This window comes from Syngnathus scovelli, chromosome 19 (genome assembly GCF_024217435.2).
Source record: "Syngnathus scovelli strain Florida chromosome 19, RoL_Ssco_1.2, whole genome shotgun sequence".
Classification (NCBI taxonomy): domain Eukaryota; kingdom Metazoa; phylum Chordata; class Actinopteri; order Syngnathiformes; family Syngnathidae; genus Syngnathus; species Syngnathus scovelli.
In genome coordinates this window covers 7,221,639-7,240,511 of record NC_090865.1, presented here as the reverse complement: position 1 = coordinate 7,240,511, position 18,873 = coordinate 7,221,639, and the positions used below count along the sequence as shown (strand labels likewise).

Here is an 18,873-nt window from a genome sequence, read left to right as displayed (position 1 = left end):
TGGAACAGTTGACCAGCTCTACACCCTCGGCAGGATCCTCGAGGGTGCATGGGAGTTCGCCCAACCAGTCCACATGTGTTTTGTGGACTTGGAGAAGGCATTCGACCGTGTCCCTCCGGAGGTTATGTGGAGGGTGCTTCGGGAGTACGGGGTGCCGAGGGCGGTTCGGTCCCTGTATCACCGATGCCAGAGTCTGGTCCGCATTTCCGGCAGTAAGTCGGATTCGTTCCCAGTGAGGGTTGGACTCCGCCAAGGTTGCCCTTTGTCACCGATTCTGTTCATAATTTTTATGGACAGAATTTCTAGGCGCAGCCGAGGCGTTGAGGGGGTCCGGTTTGGGGACCTCAGCATCGCGTCTCTGCTTTTTGCAGATGACGTGGTGCTGTTGGCTTCTTCAAGCCGTGATCGCCAGCTCTCGCTGGAACGGTTCGCAGCCGAGTGTGAAGCGGTCGGGATGAGGGTCAGCACCTCCAAATCCGAGTCCATGGTCCTCGATTGGAAAAGGGTGGAATGCCCTCTCCGGATCGGGGATGAGATCCTGCCCCAAGTGGAGGAGTTCAAGTATCTTGGAGTCTTGTTCACGAGTGAGGGGAGGATGGAGCGTGAGATCGACAGGCGGATCGGTGCAGCGTCGGCAGTAATGCGGACCCTGTAACGGTCCGTTGTGGTGAAGAGAGAGCTGAGCCAAAAGGCAAAGCTCCCAATTTACCGGTCGATTTACGCTCCTACCCTCACCTATGGTCACGAGCTATGGGTCGTGACCGAAAGAACGAGATCTCGGATACAAGCGGCCGAAATGAGTTTTCTCCGCAGGATGTCCGGGCTCTCCCTTAGAGATAGGGTGAGAAGCTCGGTCATCCGGGAGAGACTCGGAGTAGAGTCGCTACTCCTCCACGTTGAGAGGAGCCAGATGAGGTGGCTCGGGCATCTTATCAGGATGCCTCCTGGACACCTCCCTGGGGAGGTGTTCCGGGCATGTCCCACCGGTAGGAGACCCCGGGGACGACCCAGGACGCGCTGGAGAGACTATGTCTCTCAGCTGGCCTGGGAACGCCTTGGGATCCCCCGGGATGAGCTGGATGAAGTGGCTGGGGAGAGGGAAGTCTGGGAGTCCCTCCTAAAGCTGCTGCCCCCGCGACCCGACCCCGGATAAGCGGAAGAAGATGGATGGACGGATGGATGTTATCATGTGTTCTCTAACGAGTGCTTAATCACAATATTACTGCAAAATATGCTTGCTGTTTTGCCTTGCTGTTTCTTATCTTGTGCAACAGCAGAGAAAGGTTACGACTGGGTCAGGGGAGAGGTGACGGCTGTGTCACGCAAGATACTGCTGACAACTCAGAGAAGAGAACATCCACCAAAATAGATCGTAGAAAAATAACGCATCTAACGATGTGCCATGACCCTCATGACCCTCCAAGACAGACCTGGGCAAATTACGGCCTGCGGGCCACATCCGGCCCTTTGTGCGTCCCTGTCCGGCCCGCATGAGAACCATTCGTAAATTATATTTGATTACTACTTAAAAAAAAAAAAAAAAAATTGTATCGTGCGTGCAATACAACTGTTTTGCTTTTATTTTGAAAGGTGTCGCACTTCCGTGTAGCGTACGTGTTTGTGAGCTGTGCGTGAACGTGAACAGTGCGAAGTAATGCTGCCCTCAAAATGTGTGCTGACCCTCAGAAAAGAAAAGTTGACAAGGAGCGCTGTGTTTTCAACAAGACATGGACTGCCAAGTATTTCTTTACACAAATGAAAGGTAAAGCCGTATGCCTGATTTGTGGTGCACAGGTCGCTGTGTTTAAAGAATATAATTTGAGTCGCCACTACACGACCAAGCATGAGAAAAAATACATCTGTCTGATAAACAGGGTGCATCAGAGGCTGATACATTGCTAGCAAAACTGCAAGCCCAACAAGGAGATTTTATCAAACTTCACACCCAAGAGATGCAGCGGCTTTCTTATTTGAGGAAAAGTTAAAGAAGTTAAGAATAAATTGTACTGATTAATGATTGTTTTTTTATTTGACCTATACACCACAATTTCACATACCGTATTTGCCGGTGTACAGGTCGACTCGGTGTATAAGTCGACCCCCTAAAATTCGACGGAAATTTACGATTTTATGATATATCCTTTGTATAAGTCGAGCTCAATTGTTGCATTATATTAAACTTCAAAATTCAATATGCGAAATTTATTGACGAAATGTGTTCAAATTCCGGGAGGCCGTGCGCATGCGGCTGTTTATAAGCATCGCGGAGGAGATCGCGGAGCCTCATTCGACTTCCAGCGGCCGGCGAGCTCGCGCACGCCGCCCGGCACCAACGGGAGGCCGGAAATAGCTCCAAGCCGAGCGGATCGGCACTTTATAAGCACCGCGGAGGAGACCGCGGAGCCTCATTCGACTTCCAGCGGCCGGCGAGCTCGCGCACCCGCCCGGCACATCCGGGAGGCCGTACGCACGCGCCAAGCGGCCGAAAATAGCCCCCGCCGAGCGAATCGGCTGTTTATAAGCACCGCGGAGGAGATCGCTGAGCCTCATTCGACTTCCAGCGGGCCGCGCACTCGCGCATGCCGCCCGGCACATCCGGGAGGCCGTGCGCACGCGCCGAGTGGCCGAAAATAGCCCCCGCCGAGCGGATCGGCTGTTTATAAGCACCGCGGAGGAGATCGCTGAGCCTCATTCGACTTCCAGCGGGCCGCGCACTCGTTCAAATTTTCTAAGTGCAACGCACAATGAGATGCATGAGAAACGGCCTTGGTTACCATCACATTTGAAGCGATGAATACGAAGTTAAATTTTATGACTCGGTGTATAAGTCGAGGTCGATTTTTTTCGGTCGATTTTGGATCGAAAAAGGTCGACCAATACACCGGCAAATACGGTAGCTTAATATAAATATAAACAGAATAATAGTATTCTTCTAATTAGCAGTACCAACTATTTAAAATAAATAATTTAGTGCATTTTACAATGAAAGAAAATTGAGCAGGTTTAAGTTATCAAAGGTGTGGCCCTCTGACACAACTCAGGTTTTTCATGTGGCCCCTTATAAAAATTAATTGCCCACCCCTGCTCCAAGAGAACATCACGTTCCTGTTGATTGCTTAAACCGTTTTGCTGATACTGTCTTATCAGTATGTAATACCTTGTGCATCACTTCTTATTTCTTGCTTACGAGACGAAGCCCACGCGCCTCTCCCCCTCCCTTAGGGGCTTCGTCTCACACTGTGGGTAGGACAAATCCAAATAAAAAGAGCGGGAGTGCAAACAGAAATTTAGTGCAGTGAGATTGTTGTAAGCTGTCTGTACTGCACTCCTCGCGAGCATTGAATCAATTTCTGTCTCAATTGTGATTGTCTGCTGATACTTTTCTCTTAAACAGATATTCAGTCAGCGAAATAAACCTGACAATTCGACATCCACTTTTGGAATGCAAACTTTTGTGTGTTTTGTCAAAAAGCTCTTTGTTTCACTCCAGCACAGCTGGACAGTCAACAATAGACTCAACACACACATGCAGTTCCTGTGTCATTCTTCTATTTTCCGTTCTCAGGCCTAAGCACCTGACGCTGATGATAACTAATTTATTCATCATGATGTCATCAGAGGTCAAAGTTCCTGCCACACAATGACAAGATGGATGGAAGGATGGATGAATGCATGAATCCAATTGACACACCTCATGTCATGGAAATCTGAGAGCAATTCAAGAGCCTGTTGAAATGAATGAGGAGATCAGTCGACCTTTCCCCATCGTGGGAAAATGAAGATAACTGATGACAGGACATACGACCCAAAGGGAGCGGGGAGCTGTCTTACTCCCCAGTGGGGCGTGCGTGCATCCTGTAAACATGCCATGACAGCATGTGGGCGCCATGTTGGGTTTCCTTTCAACGCAAAGAGCACAATACAAAGTCCTTGAAAAGTTTTTAAAAAAAAAGCGAAGTGACGTGGCGGTCATGTGACAGTCCCGTGAGACAATAGCGCACAGCGGGGGTCAAAATGCGCATATGCGGTTCCCATCATGCAGCTGGTCACACCGGCGTCCTCCTGAGGGCATGCTGGGAAAGGGCCGTCTTCTCACAGACACTAAATTTAACCGCAGCAGCGGCGGCAGGAGGAGGACGTCAGAAGTTCCGACACGCACTGGACGCCTGTGTGTGCGACTGAGCAGGAGGAAAAATGGTTGGTTCATGCATGCAACAATTAATCATCTAAAAACGCAAAAGACTGACAAGGGGGGGAAATAAACTGCAGTAAGACATTCTTCAGAAAAATAATTTTTAATAATTCTCAGAATTGAGGAAACAAATTGAAAATCTCTAGTGAACAGTAACATGGTGTAATGCTGCATACGACCACCAGGTGTTACCGAGGTCACAAAGGCTGCGCTGGGAATTCGTAACCCTTCTCCTGGGCCCAGACACGTCTGAAAACGTCCAATAAACTTTCCAAGGTAGTGAACAGGCACTCGGGAATGAGTGAAACATTCTAAACCAATCGCCAACAATGGCATTGTCGCAGCGGAAAAGCTGACGTCATGCCATCTCGGGGTGGTCGCTGTCCTCTTGGCTCAAGTTCATTTTCTGACGCTGGTCGCTGTGCAACACCAGGAGAAGCCGAACTTGCTTGGTGGGACGAGTGGGGACCAGTGTGGGATCCGGAGCGGGATCTGGCGCAGGGTCTGGACCAGCGGGGTCTGGACCAGCGGGGTCCGGACCAGCGGGGTCCGGACCAGCGGGGTCTGGACCAGGGAGGTCTGGGTCCAGACCCAGAACAGGAGGCTTAGCGAGTTCCAGGGGCACGTTCAGCTTGGCGGTCAGCAATTGGATCAACTGCTCGGCGTCCGTCTGCTCCTTTTGCAGGTGACACACGGACGCAAAGGACCTGAGGGGAGGCAGTTGCCACAGCAACAATGTCAGTTGGACGCGACAGAGGGACATTTCAAGACAAGTCGAAACAAAAGCAAACGTTTGCGAACAACTGAGTCTGATCTCAGGATGGCACAAAAGTGACTGACATCAATTTTGGTGGCGACATTTGCCAACCGCGAGTTTGCGACGGTAGAAACGAAGATGGAACTTGACAAAAGGAGTCTCCAAACCTTTTCAAGATGCTGACGTCCGAGGTCAGCGTGGACGTCACCTCGCTGAGCCAGCAGGCCAACATCAGGGCCAGCTGGTCCAGACCCAGACCTTCCAGACCGCCATGCGCCACCAACTGGTTCCAACGGACCTGCAAGCGTCACAAGTCACAGCCATAAAAAAGAAAAAAAGAAATCCAGTTTTTTTAAGGTGAACGACAGTGCTAAAATCGTGTGGCCGTTTTGGAAGCTTGTCCACTTTGGCAGGATTTTGTTTGTCTTGGGGCGCGCGCTCACACAAACCTGCAGGAAGTTGAGTAGAACGGGCTTGACGCAGACGTCCAAAGGCTGCAGGCGGAAGCTGCAGCCGGCGGGGATAAGGACAACGTCGGTGGAGGCGGCGCTCAACAGGGCCTTGAACCCGTCCGTCATGTGGCCCCGATGGACGTCCGCCAGCAGCAGCGACTTGCTGTACGGCCACAAGCGCGGGCACCACACCTGCGGCGGAGCCCCACAAGTTCATCACAGCTGGAAAGACCCGACTTTCATTTTTCCAAATGGGATGCGCCGGCAATGAATTTTGTTTTTTACTAGGTAGACGAAAAAAGTGGCCAAGTCCCACCTCGAGACAAGAAGTTCCTTTTTGAGAAGCACGGCAGCCGTACCTTGCGCACCCACAGCTGCAGTCGTCGGAAATCAGTGAAGCCGTAGCAGCGGGCCTCCAGCAACACATTGTTGGGGAAGCCGACGGGAAGGGCCATCGGTGCCCCACGGAAGAAGAGCATGGGTGGCAGGAAGGTTCCGTCCGACAGTGCCGACAGCACCACGTCGAAGAGCGGCGTCTGTGCCGGCGAGCCCTCCAGCCGGAAGGCCCGCCCGTTGCGCCTGACAAACAGCTCGGCGTCCACAAACACCGACAGCTCGTCCATAAAGCCCACGCGCCCTGGCCGCAGACTCTCGCTCTGGATCTGGTCATGGTTGGTCACGGTCGGTAGGCGGACTGACATAGCGGAAAACAGTGGCGGTGCCACGACCGGGCAGTTCACTCACACGGGAGCATAGGGAGAGGATGAAGGCGGTGCTCTTCTCCATGACCATGTCCAGGACTTTGTTGGGTAGGCGTCCGCCGGGGCAGCCAGGCCGCAGGTGCCGGCACAGGCGTTCGACGGCGCGGCGGTGGTGCTCGGCTTCGCGGGCGCTCTCGGGTGGCACGCAGGCGCCCGACCGCAGCAGGACGTCCTCACAGATGCGCAGCTGTTGCTCGTGGCGGATCAGTGCCCAGGTGGTCACACGCCACTCCCACTCCGCCAGCAGATGGCTCTCCTGTGTCGCCGCCAGCGGGGCAGCAGGAAGCGGAGGAGGAGCAGCGGCAACAGGCTGGGACGATAGGACCACAGTCGGGTGTCAAGGTATGTATACTTTGTATATAACCAGTTGAGCTCAAAAAGAAAAAAATACAAGCTGAGGGTGTTTCAAAGAGAAAAGGACTTCAAGACAAGTCCCATTCGTCTCACCTCTTGAGCCGGTGGCAGCTGAGGCCTGATGAACTTGATGGTCATGGCAGCCGGCAAGGGCGGGTCGTAGGGCGAGTCCAGCGCTTTGAGCGACAGCTGGCCTGAGGCCCGGCTGGGCTGTACGTGGTCGATGGCCATGAATGCTCCTCCCGATGATTTCGTACCACAGCTACTTGAAGGACACCCCGCCCCCAGAAATGGAAATCTCATGTTAATCCTGTCCCCAACCAATGCCATTGATGCAAAGAGACGGCAGTCGATGACGCCATCTCTAGGCTTCTGATCAGCACAGCCTACCTGTCAGGAGGCCTTGTAGCTTCCGCCTGGGTTCCCACCATGTTGCAAGGATCTGCAAGGTCACAAGAGCACATCAGCAAGAGGTCTCAATCGTGTGTGGTCAGTTCGTGGCGCTGCACCGTGCCAACCTTCTCATCTCAACATCGAGAAAATGTTCAAAAGTAGCGCACTCACACCTGACGAGACAAAATGTGCGCAATGGGTGCACGTCGTTCGCACGCCAATTGCCCTTTGGCGGGAAAAGCAAACGCTCGCTTTGAGAGGGCAATCTGGACTCTGAGCGGGTGGAAAGGCAACGGGCTGGCACAGCACACGTTAAAATGGCGAGTGAGTGCTGTTACCTGGCATGACGCACAGGTGGGCGGGGCACTCGGCCAGGTGCACAGCCATCTGATCTCCCACTTGGGTGACGTAAGAGCACGACGCACAGTGCAGCTTCCTCCACAACCTGACACACATCAACACACAAAGTGGGCCAGGCAAGGGGATTTCTGGAGAATCTCAAAAAGCTGCAGTTGAAGCCAAACAACAGTAACAAGGCATGGTGGACAAAAATTAACGAGATGTTGCGGGAGCACAAAGTTGCACGTGAAGATGTGGGCACTCACCGCATGTGCGGGCGAAACATGCTGCCAAAGTGCGGCTGTTTCTTCAGGGCCGTGTGGTCTCTGCGGGGACACGAGGATGAGCGGCGAGTGGGCAACGCCGGCAAGTGGCGATGGCGGGGGTGGGGGGGAACCCACCTGATCATGTGGTTGGCGTAGGCGGTGGAGCAGCAGGTGGTGAACGGGCACAGTGAGCAGCGCACGCGAGACGGGAAGTGAGCGCTTAACTTGCCGATGGACATCCAACACTCCAGGCAGCGCCCCAGCCGCCGGCGTGACACCTCATCCTCGCTGAGGAAGGCGTGCCAGCGAAAAAGAATTAATGACAATGTTGATTCAGGAAATGAGCAAAGGCGCCATTCCAAAGGCCTGAGTACCTGCTGAGGTTGGACAAGACGAGATCTAAAACCTCCCTTGACTTGTTCTTGGCAGCTTCTGACGCGCGTGGCACCTCCTCCACGTCGACCACCTGCAGCACAAAAGAAGAATGTGATGGCCAGGCGTCTCGTTTTGTCTCATCACATTTCGGGCCCACTGACCTTACACGGGACCACCGCTCGGCCGGCGGTCTCCTCACATTTGGCTCCTGCCACCACCGAGTAGGTCCTGACGGTCACCTACACGCACAGAAAGAGGGAGGGGCTAGGGAAATGGCGGGTGGGGGCCGCCGGCGCACAGTCCCGCGGGGCTACCTTGGTCCCCGGCTTGAGTCCCGTGACCTGGGTGGGCGTGATGTGGCTTCCATGGTGCAGGTCGTGGTGCTGTTGGCGCTCTTTGCAGTAAAGGAAATGAAGGCGACACTTTTTGCAGCTGAACACAAACTTTCTCTGAAAACACACGACACACAAAGTCAGTCAGTCACGGCCACGTTTTCAGTCCTTTTTTTTTTTTTTTTTATGGCGGATTAGCCTGTCACCTGATGCCTGGCAAAGTGCTGAAAATAGAAGGCGCTGCTGTGTAGAACCTTGAGGCAGTACGGACACAGCAGGTTCTTGCTGTCGGCGTGAAACTCCTCAAAGTGACTCCACACGTCCGAGTAGAATGAGGACCTGAAGTTGCACACCTGTGGCACACGGAAGCACAATGAGCCCCCGGGCCCCGTGCGCGCTTTGCAAGACGTCGCTTTTTCTACACGTTCAACGCTTTTGGGGTCTTGGCGTGTATTTTGTTGACAAGCAACATGCATCCCACCTGGCACACATAGGGCATCTCTCCAGCCTTGTGCGTGTTCTTCATGTGTTGCAGAAATAAAGGCTCTGTGCCAAAGTCCAGCTCGCAGATATCGCACTTGGCTGCCACACAAGCAGAAGCAGAAGCAAAAGTGGGCAAGTGTCATGCGCTGACGTGTCGTGCGCCATCACTCACTGGGGCGGGCGTGACTGACCGTTGGTCACGCGCTGCGTATGCACAGCCTCCACGTGGCACTCAAGTCTGAATGGCGAGCTAAAGCGTCGGAAGCAGTGAGGACAAGAAGACACCGAGTCCATGTGGCGGTCTTCTTCCGCCATCTTGGCGATGTGCGTCTTCAAGTGGGACATCAGCCTTTGGGGGGTGACAGGGGGACATGAAAAGGCTGACGCACAAGCCAAATCGGGACAGAACCCAGCCGTAAGTTTCTCACTGGATGTTGCTGCCAATGATGTCTTGGCAGTGTTGGCAGTGGAAGAGTCCGGTATGTACGCGCCGGGTGTAGCTGTGGTCGCTGACGGTGCCGCCTCCCGGGTCGCGTCCATAGTAGAAGTCGTCTACCATGATGACCAGTTTCCCAAGGTCGGGCTCTGGCTGAATAAGCTGAGGGGAGCCGGGGCAGCGGGCAGGGCCCGCCGAGGGGTCGGAAGGAGCAGCCACCGCGGCTGGGCGTGGTGAGGAGGTGCAGCTGACCCCAGCAGTCTGGGAAAGGGGGTCACGCGGATCAATTTAGTGGATCAATCAAGTTTTCAGGCGGACAGGTGGAACTCACGGCGGAACTCATGGTGGCTGCGGCGGCCACTGACTCTCTGCCGGCATTTTTGGCTCTGTTTCTATGGCGCTTCCTGTCGTTTTTCTTCTTCCTGATCATCTTGAGCTGCGTCAGGCTCTCGGCGACGATGGGACTGCAGAGCTGGATGGGAGGAAGCAAGGTCGTCGTCATGCGTGACCATCATATTGCAGACGCACGCGACGCCAGTCTAGCCATGTGGCGTCCCGCGGACGAGAAGGAGTACAGCGGCAACGGGACCGTATGATTTCCTTGAAAGGTCGCAGAGGTCATTGTTTGGAAATGACACACTGAAACGTTTGGTGCTAGCTCAAGCGGCGTCTGGACTCTTCATCTCCTCGTCCGCCATTCATTAAAACGAAAGGACAACTAAAGCGGGCGCCGGCCGCTAAGCACACGAGTTAGCGAGCAGCCGTTTCCTTTGGATGGATTTTGTGCACTCGCAACAAAGCGGGTCATCACTCTGTTCTCAGCATCACTTACGCAAACAAATCCTCGCAGCTCCGAGACCAACTTGTACTGAGATATGCACACCGTACACCTCAAAGGTCGGGTGGGACCTGAACACACATGTACAGGAGTCAGGCCATGTAAGCATGCCTCGGACTTTCGGCCTGCGGCGTTGTCATACCTTTGGGTATATGATCTTTGCTGGTGCCAGCGGGGGTCTTGGGCATTGAGGAATGCAGCAGTGTCTTCTGGGTAATGGCGCTGTTCTGGGGCTCCTTGAAAACCGGCTGAGCTGCTTGTCCCAAGACCGCGCCTGCACGCAGCCCTGGTTCAAAAAATTGACAAAGACGGATGGGGGCCAGCACGCGCACGTACCCGTGATGTCGGCAGCGCAGTCAGACAGGGAAGGCGATGCTGCACGGACAGTGACGAAGCCGCTGGATGAACCGCTGGGATGGAAATGTAGCTTCAACTCCATGGCGCCCCCTGTGGGAGGTGGCATTGAAGGGCTACCTTTACTTCTGAGGTCGCCATGGCAAACGATGCCTCAACACCTCAATGTGGCCTTTGGTGCAAATGGTCCTTAGTCATCTCCGATTGCGATCTTGTTTGCTTGTTGGCTTTTAATCGGCAATCAAATCGTTCATTGCATTTCTTACTCTGACACAAAGTGATACGAGTGCCGTGCATGCAAAATGAGCCAGTTTTCAAGCGCTCAGAGTGCAGAATATTGTTTACGAGCCTTGATGCTGTTGGAAGAATGCGCAGACAAGGACGTTTGCAGTCAACTGCAGCTCCAAGCCTCATTCTTGAAGAATTCTGGATTGTTTGCCAAAGTGCTGCTCTTGAATAGAGTTACCGTGCCGCGCATTTATCTCAGTCCTCAACCGAGGTGGAGTAACAATATGAAAAATGAGACCGTTTTTGACAAACCAGACACAAAAGGAGTGTCTTTGAGGTTGGATTGATTTGGACTGCCAATTGCAAAAACTGTGCAGAAGGGGTGAGGGGCAGTGTGAGGGGCAGCGAGATGTGCACTGACCTGCGGGCAACGGGGGGACGTGCCGGCCGTTGAGTGAAAAACCCAGACGAGGCCCTGACAGCTGGACGTGGGAATGCAGCGGCAAGACAAGGAAGAAGTCAAGATTCACTGGCGACCGAGGCGTCCGATGACGGAGAGGAGCGTTACCTCTGGCGGGCGGCAGCCGTACACTCCCGTGCTCGCTGGGGGGTCCTCCTCTTCCTCGTCTTCCATCCAAAACAAATATCAAAGATGAATTTCTGACAAAGAGCATCACGAGCTTTGAAATGTTCACCTTCATCGTACGACAACTCTTCCTCCAACTCCATCGACACGTCGGAATGATTGGCCATCTGTGCGCAGGAGAATGAACGGGGGGGGGGGGGGGGGGGGGAGAGAAAGCTCAAGGTATTATTTCACTTGCAAAAATAAATAACATTTTATTATTATATTATTTATTTGAAACATATTGCATAATATAATGAAACTTATATTACATAAGTCCAAAAATGGCTTCAGAAATGGCTTCAAAAGAATAATAGCTTTCCTAAGATTTATCATTGGAAAAATTATATTTGCATCATTGGTGCAAAGATGCGCCTGGCAATGTCCATCAACTTAACTCTTTGGAATCTGACGCGTACTTAATTTACAGCACTTGAATTGGGAAATTTTATTAGACATGCAAGTAAATTACGGGCACTTTCCAAATGTTTGATGCTAAGTGTGTCGGAGTGCGTGGAACACTCCAACTCCCCCCCCGCCCCCAACCCCCGTGGCTAACACAGCTAGCCGGGCTGCCTAAAATCCAGCAACACAATTTTAACAGCAATTTTAAAAAGGACCGTTTCTCAAAAAGTTTCACATATATTCTCCTACCTTTTGTGCGTCTTTACAGGTTCCCGAAATCAGCGATTAGAGTGAAGCTGTAAGCGCAAAGTGGCGTCTTTTCCACAAGAAAAGCTTGAAACCGCTCTTTGACTAAACGCTAGCAATTAGCCGCAGACACGCTGCGTGTGTGTGATATGGCCACTGGTAGTTGAGTGTCCTTCCGCCAATCACGCATCACACTGCCTGGGCGGAGGGATATTGTTAGCCTTAGAAGCTATGTTAACAGTTGGTCACTTTGCAGTTTCCTCTCAATATATCCTCCCGATGAAAACAAATTTTATCTGCAACCGATTAAAACAATGACTCCCATATATCTGATATTGATACTGGTACAAGTGGTCAAAAAGTGTGCTCGTGTACAATATCATCGTCTTAAGTCATACTCTGGTGCCCTGCTTCCCGAGTGAGAAAGAGAGAGAGAGAGAGAGAGAGAGAGAGAGAGAGAGAGAGAGAGAGAGAGAGAGAGAGAGAGAGATAGAGAGAGCGTTCGTTTCTGAGTTCCAAGCGGAAAGTGACTTTAGAAAAAAATATCATATAATAATAATAATAATAATAATAATAATAATAATAATAATAACGATCAACCATTACCCAAACCACTTGATCCTCACAAGGGTCGCAGTGAAATATAATAATAATAATAATAATAATAATAATAATAATAATAATAATAATAATAATAATAATAATAATAATAATAATAAAATGCACAGAAAACGACACACGCTAGGGTTAGTCAATCATCAAGATCAATAGGGACCTCGCAGCGGTCACTGCTCGGGCCCTAATAACTCGCGGTTGTGGAGGATATCAATAAGTTGTAAACCAAAATGTTCTACTTTTATTATGGCAACCAAAACCGGAAGTGTGGCATAGCTGCATCGTGGGTCGGCGATTGATGATGCGTCACTTCAAGCTGAAAACAAATCAGGCGGATCGTCAACCCGTCAGCAAAACAACAACATAACAGCAACGCAACAGCGAGACAACCGGATGGACACGTTGACGGTGTGAGAGGACATCCGGATGTATTCGTGAAGGAAAACCTCAAAGCATCTGCACGGGCGTCGAGAGTGATTTGCTCGACTTTCGCGGTCAGTGTCCTCGCCTCTTCCGCAGTTTTGGGAGCTTGCTGATACTGAATCGCGTGTGTTTGTTGGACATCTTTTCTTCCACCTTCCTCATCATCATCGCGACCATAACGGCAGCTGACGCGCATGCGCAAACACAACGCGACGCCACAAAGTTTGTCGCCTCGTCACGTGGCGTCATAGAAAGACGGGCTTCGGTATGGTGACGTCACCACGAGTTGAAGTCACAGGAATTCAAGAGGTCCAGATTACGGTAGTGTGCACGCGCGCGCTCCAGATGTGTTGTCCGGTGATGTCACAGGGTTCTGTGAATCCATTCTGGCCTTGACCTAATTTGTCCTGGGACAGCTAAAGAGAAGTAGGCGTCTTTTTCCGACGACCCGCAGACATTTCTTATCTTTTATCTTCTATTTTTTTTCCTTCAAGATGATTGCCAGCACGTAATGAGTAGTAACAAGCCTGAAACAGGTCGGGCCAGCAATGAGCCGTAGAGTTGATCGTCACATTTTTGTGCATTGTGATGGAGTGGAAAGTTTCCAGTCGAGAGGCGGCCTAACTGGGAAACAAGGAAGTGGACGCAAATACAAGCCGACATCGTCTCTCAACCACAAAGACCAAAACCTCCACTCCACGTTAGCTTCATTTGAGATCCTGGACCCCACACGATCTTTGGCCACATGGAGACAAAAACAGATAGAAAAGTGTAGCCATTTCTTACTTCGTGTTCTTGTCGGTTCTTCCGTCCTGGTTGTCTTGTGACAAGTGCTCATTGGTAGCTCGAATCACACTCCAGTCCAAAGTACGCTTCAGCCCTACAAAACAAAAACTGTCTAGACTAGCCGATGTTATTGCTGTGCGTTAGCTTCAACCTGTGGAACGCATCAGTTAGCGATTCGGCTTGGGACATTCTCCCAAGATGTAGTTCGATTTGGATGTTTTTTTTTTTGATGAACTAATGGAAATCCATTGGTTAACATCCGCAGGCGTCCCGGTTCCAATGAGACTCGCGTTCTTAGGAAGTCTTCTGTCTTGTCCTCCCTAGAGATGGCCGACACCCGAGTTTCCTTCTCTCCTGCTCTGCGTCTGCTCCAGCTAAGCCCCGCCCACACGCCAGCGCCCGCACCCCCGTCCTCGTCCCCTACCGCCTTTTCGTGCCCGTCGTCCCCCTCCAGCGCCTCGTCGTCATCCTCATCGTCATCGCGTTATTCCGAGAGTTGTTCGGACTGCCCGACTCGTCGGCAGCGCCGCCGACGCCCAGCGCTCCGCCCTCAGCCGGCCCGTGATGAGCGCCCGTCCTCGCTCAGCGCCAGTCCCTGCAGCTCCAGCCGCGGTGGCAGCAGTGCCAGCCTCAGCAGTGACGTCCCTGACCCCGCGCCCGCCCCCTCGCCCCCCCCTGAGAAGGAGCTCCAAGGTAATCCCTCCAGGCCAGCCGTACCTTTGTCCTTTCTCCTCCTTGCCGCTTTTCATTTTGCTAGTTCAAAAACATACATTGAAACGCTGACCTCAACTTGTTGGTTTGTTTTCTTGTTCCAGTGATTGACACAGAGGTGGCGCTGAAGGCGTGCCAGGAAGTTCTGCTGAAAGTCCAAATGCAGCAGCAGGACGGCGCCATCCAAGAGGAGGACGAGGAGCGGCAGGCAGACATGTGCGACCTCTCCCCTGCCTCCGATCGCTCGTCGTGGCTACTGCGCCTGTTCCAGTCCAAGCTATTTGATGCATCCATGGCGGTGGCGTACCTGTTCAAGTCAAAGGAGCCCGGCGTGCAGGCTTACATCGGGAACCGTCTCTTTGGCTTTCCACCCTCTGATGTGGACTTTTACTTGCCGCAGCTGCTCAGCATGTACGTGCACATGGATGGCGAGGTGGGCGACGCCATCCGACCGTACCTGGTGAGTGGGCGAGGGAGGGGGGTGCGCCGCTACGTGGCAGGGCACTGTTCTGACCTGCAATTATTGGACAGGTGCACCGCTGCAGTGGTAGCATCGTCTTCTCGCTGCTGTGTGCGTGGCTGCTGGGCGCCTACTCGTCTGACATGCACATCTCGGCACAGCGACATTCACGAGGGGCCAGACTGCGAAAACTCATTCTGTCCGACCAGCTACGGCCCCCCGCTGCCACCACCGCCGCCCCAGCCTCGCCATGCTCCTCACCGGGCGTGTCACCCTCCCCAAGGGGCCACCAGAGATCCAAGTCGGACGCTACCACGTGCAGCGGCCCGGGTGGTGCCCTGCGCAGGACAGAAAGTAACCCCAAAGTGGAGGTGCAAGAGGTGAGCATTAGCTACACGGATTAGCGCGTCTGTCTCCTCATCTGGAGTGCTGCGCTTGCCTGACTGAAAGACAAAATAAAACCCAAGAATACTCCAGCGGTGGGTGGGAGGGAAAGGGTCATGTGTACTATGACTCTGATCGCACGATGTCTCTCCAGCCGGAGCGTCTGCGTCCTCAGCGCGAGCTGGTTAAGTCTCTGCTGGCGATCGGTCGCCGACTGGCCTCGCTGCCCGGCAAGGAGCAGAAGACGCAGCGTCTCATCTCGGAACTGTCACTGCTCAACCACAAGCTTCCCGCCAGAGTTTGGCTGCCCACGGCCGACTTTCAGCACCACCTGGTCAGGATTCCCCACACGCAAGCTGCCGTGCTCAACTCCAAAGACAAGGTCAGTGCTAACTTTGCTGATCATATCCTCAAGGAAAGCTTCTTAATGTTCTCATGAATCACCAGCTAAACACACACAGCATGCCCGGTTTCTTGTAGCGGTAATGTAAATTATCTGTGGTGTGGCATAACAAAGTTACATGTGCAGAGTCCGCATGTTTATGCGCCACAGGCTCCGTACATCATCTACGTGGAGGTGCTGGAGTGCGAAAACTTTGAAACGTCGCCCGTGCCCATCCGCATCCCCGAGACTCGGATCCGCTCGGCCCGGTCCGCCGACAACCTCGACTGCAATGCGGACACCGCCGCTTGCGCTGGTGCCACAGGTGGAAGCCTGTCCGGTGTGCACAACTACGACAACGACGATGACGCCTGGGCCACTGACGATATCGGACAGCTACAGGTAGAGGTGGGACGCTTCCCCACTGACTTCCTGTCTGCTTACACTTCCGGCTTGCTTCCGTGTTTACTATGTTTGCCTGCTCATCGACTTCCTGTTCGATCTGTCCATGTTTTGCGGCGGAGGTTCAGACAAGTAGCAGTGACAACCTGAGTCAATTTTCGCTGGACAGCCTGACCAGCGTGGAGAGCAGGGAGATGTTTGTCGCCGCCGGAGATATCAGGTGAGCAGGCGCCGGCCGTGGCGCGGTTCCTCTCCCTGTTGAGGCTGACCCTGTCCCACGGGCTGCAGACGCCGCCTGTCGGAGAACCTGGCCCAGACCCCCACTTCTTTCAGGAAAGACCCCGAGGATCCCTCGGCCGTCGCCCTCAAAGAGCCCTGGGAGGACAAAGTCAGGTGGGGGCCGCCAGCACCAGCGCACACCATGGTACCACATTGTCGTCTCAAGTCAACAAATGCGTACGCGCAGGCGTATCCAGGAGACGTCCCCGTACGGCCACCTCTCCGGCTGGCATCTCCTTCCCGTCATCGTCAAGTGCGGAGACGACCTGAGACAAGAACTTTTGGCCTATCAGGTGCTCACCCAGCTACAGGTGCAGACACCATTTTTCCTTCCTTCCTCCCACCGACGGCACGTCACCGTGAGTACATTAGCGTGACGAGCGCCTGGGTTGCCTTCAGGCCATCTGGCGTCAGGAGCGAGTCCCTCTGTGGATCAAACCTTACAAGATCCTGGTGATGTCATCAGACAGCGGGATGATTGAACCTGTCCTCAACGCCGTCTCCCTGCATCAGGTAGCATTACCCTTGGCTTCCTTCACGCTCTTTGTTTGATATTTGGCTTCCCATTGACTTTGTCCATCTACTTGTTCTCGGTCTCCGCCGTCATATTGGTGACGGCAAATATTCAAACAGGTGCGCAAACAAAGTCAGCTGTCGCTGCTGAAATACTTCCTGCAGGAACACGGCAGCTTCACCACCGAACAGTTCCTCAAAGCCCAGAGGAATTTCGTGCAGAGCTGCGCCGGCTACAGCCTTGTCTGTTACCTCCTGCAAGTCAAAGACAGGTCAGAGATTTTCTCCCCTCAGCTAAGCCGAGGCTCCTCAGATGTGATGTCGTAGCTTCTCTGTCCGTTCCTGCGTTTTTCCGCGCAGGCACAATGGCAACATCCTCCTGGACTCTGAAGGTCACATCATTCATATCGACTTTGGCTTCATCTTGTCCAGCTCTCCGCGCAATCTCGGTTTCGAGACGTCCGCCTTTAAGCTGACCGACGACTTTGTGGAGGTGAGCATGCATCGGCAATCTAACAAGAAAGTCGGGTTGATGATGTTGTGACTTGCTTTTCGCCTGTTCAGGTGATGGGCGGCCTGAATGGCGACATGTTTGTCTACTACAAGATGCTGATGCTGCAGGGGATGATCGCGGCCAGGAAGCACATGGACAAGGTGCTGCACATGGTGGAGATCATGCAGCAAGGTCGGCGGCGGGCTCGCCATTCTATTTGCGTCCTCACAAAACATTTTGGGCTCCAGAGCAAAGTGAGCGCCATCGCTTGCGTATTTGTGTTGCCAGGATCGCACCTGGCTTGCTTCCAAGGCTCGGGGACCATCCGCGGCCTGAAGGAGCGTTTCCACATGAGCCTGACGGAGGAGCAGCTGCAGCTGCTGGTGGAGCGAATGGTGGATGGCTCCGTGCGCTCCATCACCACCAAACTCTACGACTCCTTCCAGTACATGGTCAACGGCATCATGTGACTCCAAAGCCAACCGCCTGCTTTCCTCCGGTTGAGGCGCCCAGCTCCAACTTTTGGCTTCTGCTGTTGCTGTTTGTTTTTAGGCCTCCTTCTACTTGGGCAACCTCTCCTAATGCGTCCTTAGTTTCCTTCTTCTTGAACTCTTCCTTCGGCTGCATCATGGACGTCTTCCTTTGCCACTTGTTCGGTACTAAAGCACGCTCCGTGCGACAAAACATTTGTGTGTCCTTGTCGCTGCACGAGCCTAGCTTTTTAGCTTTAGCCCTTATGCTAACCTTGCACACGTGACAAAAGCTGAATGTTCTGGTTCTTGTGTCCTTTCAATCTTAAACATATCTCGTAGTTTTGACGGGAATGCTAATGTTAGCATGACCACGAGTCGCTGTTTTGTTTACATGGCGAACAAAGGTCTGTTGAGGCAACACTTGAAATGGAGCCTCTTGTTTCAAATTATTTTCTTCTTTGTGAATTCTAAAGTCACATTTGTGGCATTAACTCTGTTACAGGATGCTAGTTTTGTTTCCTGCAGATCAGATACTCCGTTTACACTAACTTGTCACTCTGTGATTGGCCAACACTACATTCCTGATTGACTGGAGCCAATCAGGAGGCACGTTTACATTGCGGTTGTACTACTGCTGGAGGACCTGTTTGAAGACAATGTGGGAAAGCACACTTTATCATTGGCAACGACGGAGCTCGCCTGGCTAACTAGCCACTGCTCACCTTTCGGTAAAAATTCTAATCAAATGTATTATGCCTATTTCTTTACTGCAGGGCTGTCAGATTGTCCTGACCAGCATTATTTTGGGAAGTCAAAAACTAACTGGAATAAAGTGACTAATTTGATTGATAGCCGTTTCACTTGATCACTACAACTTTTTTTGAAGCGCTGGAGACAGCACACAGCACACCACTAGCAGCTGCTAGCTGAAATGCTGCTGTCCTTGTTGAGCCTGAAAAAAAGCCATGAAGACAAAAAAAAGTGCCACTGCCTTTTTCCTTCTGTCGCTATTTGATAATGTGGAAATAAACAAGTTAGAATGTAAAAATAGGTCTGAAGCTCTTTTTTTGTTAGAATGTAAAAATAGGTCTGAAGCTCTTTTTGTAATTGTACTAA

The 18,873-nt window shown here is 52.5% G+C and overlaps 2 protein-coding genes across 9 annotated transcripts; one reads left to right on the top strand and one right to left on the bottom strand.

Moving 5' to 3' along the window:
* Window positions 1–4,276: 4,276 nt before the first annotated feature.
* On the bottom strand, window positions 4,277–12,289 carry pogza (pogo transposable element derived with ZNF domain a). 2 transcript variants are annotated; one of them, XM_049751726.2, is made up of 25 exons: window positions 11,840–12,289; window positions 11,256–11,313; window positions 11,129–11,187; window positions 10,982–11,042; window positions 10,315–10,425; window positions 10,121–10,252; window positions 9,973–10,049; window positions 9,472–9,612; window positions 9,133–9,401; window positions 8,896–9,053; window positions 8,703–8,803; window positions 8,428–8,574; window positions 8,204–8,338; window positions 8,051–8,128; window positions 7,889–7,980; window positions 7,650–7,802; window positions 7,515–7,574; window positions 7,248–7,354; window positions 6,907–6,958; window positions 6,610–6,781; window positions 6,146–6,472; window positions 5,761–6,063; window positions 5,399–5,593; window positions 5,117–5,247; window positions 4,277–4,899 (listed from the first exon to the last, which is right to left on the bottom strand). In XM_049751726.2, the coding sequence occupies exons 2-25, from the start codon at window positions 11,311–11,313 to the stop codon at window positions 4,551–4,553; spliced, it is 3,468 nt and encodes a 1,155-aa protein (XP_049607683.1). In that variant the 5' UTR covers window positions 11,840–12,289; the 3' UTR covers window positions 4,277–4,550. The 2 variants fall into 2 exon arrangements, with proteins under 2 accessions (XP_049607683.1, XP_049607684.1); XM_049751727.2 differs by having other exon boundaries at window positions 6,610–6,778; window positions 11,840–12,286.
* A 434-nt stretch (window positions 12,290–12,723) lies between these two features.
* Window positions 12,724–18,805, top strand: LOC125987393 (phosphatidylinositol 4-kinase beta). Of its 7 annotated transcripts, none has more exons than XM_049751752.2 (14): window positions 12,724–12,945; window positions 13,985–14,353; window positions 14,476–14,831; window positions 14,903–15,211; window positions 15,370–15,597; window positions 15,769–15,999; window positions 16,128–16,219; window positions 16,288–16,392; window positions 16,466–16,589; window positions 16,678–16,791; window positions 16,912–17,063; window positions 17,152–17,284; window positions 17,356–17,476; window positions 17,573–18,805. In XM_049751752.2, exons 2-14 carry the CDS (start codon window positions 13,987–13,989, stop codon window positions 17,752–17,754), a joined length of 2,514 nt encoding a protein of 837 aa, XP_049607709.1. In that variant the 5' UTR covers window positions 12,724–12,945; window positions 13,985–13,986; the 3' UTR covers window positions 17,755–18,805. The 7 variants fall into 7 exon arrangements, with proteins under 7 accessions (XP_049607709.1, XP_049607708.1, XP_049607705.1 ...); XM_049751751.2 differs by having other exon boundaries at window positions 15,769–16,005; XM_049751748.2 differs by having other exon boundaries at window positions 15,769–16,005; window positions 16,122–16,219.
* The last annotated feature ends 68 nt before the right edge of the window (window positions 18,806–18,873 follow it).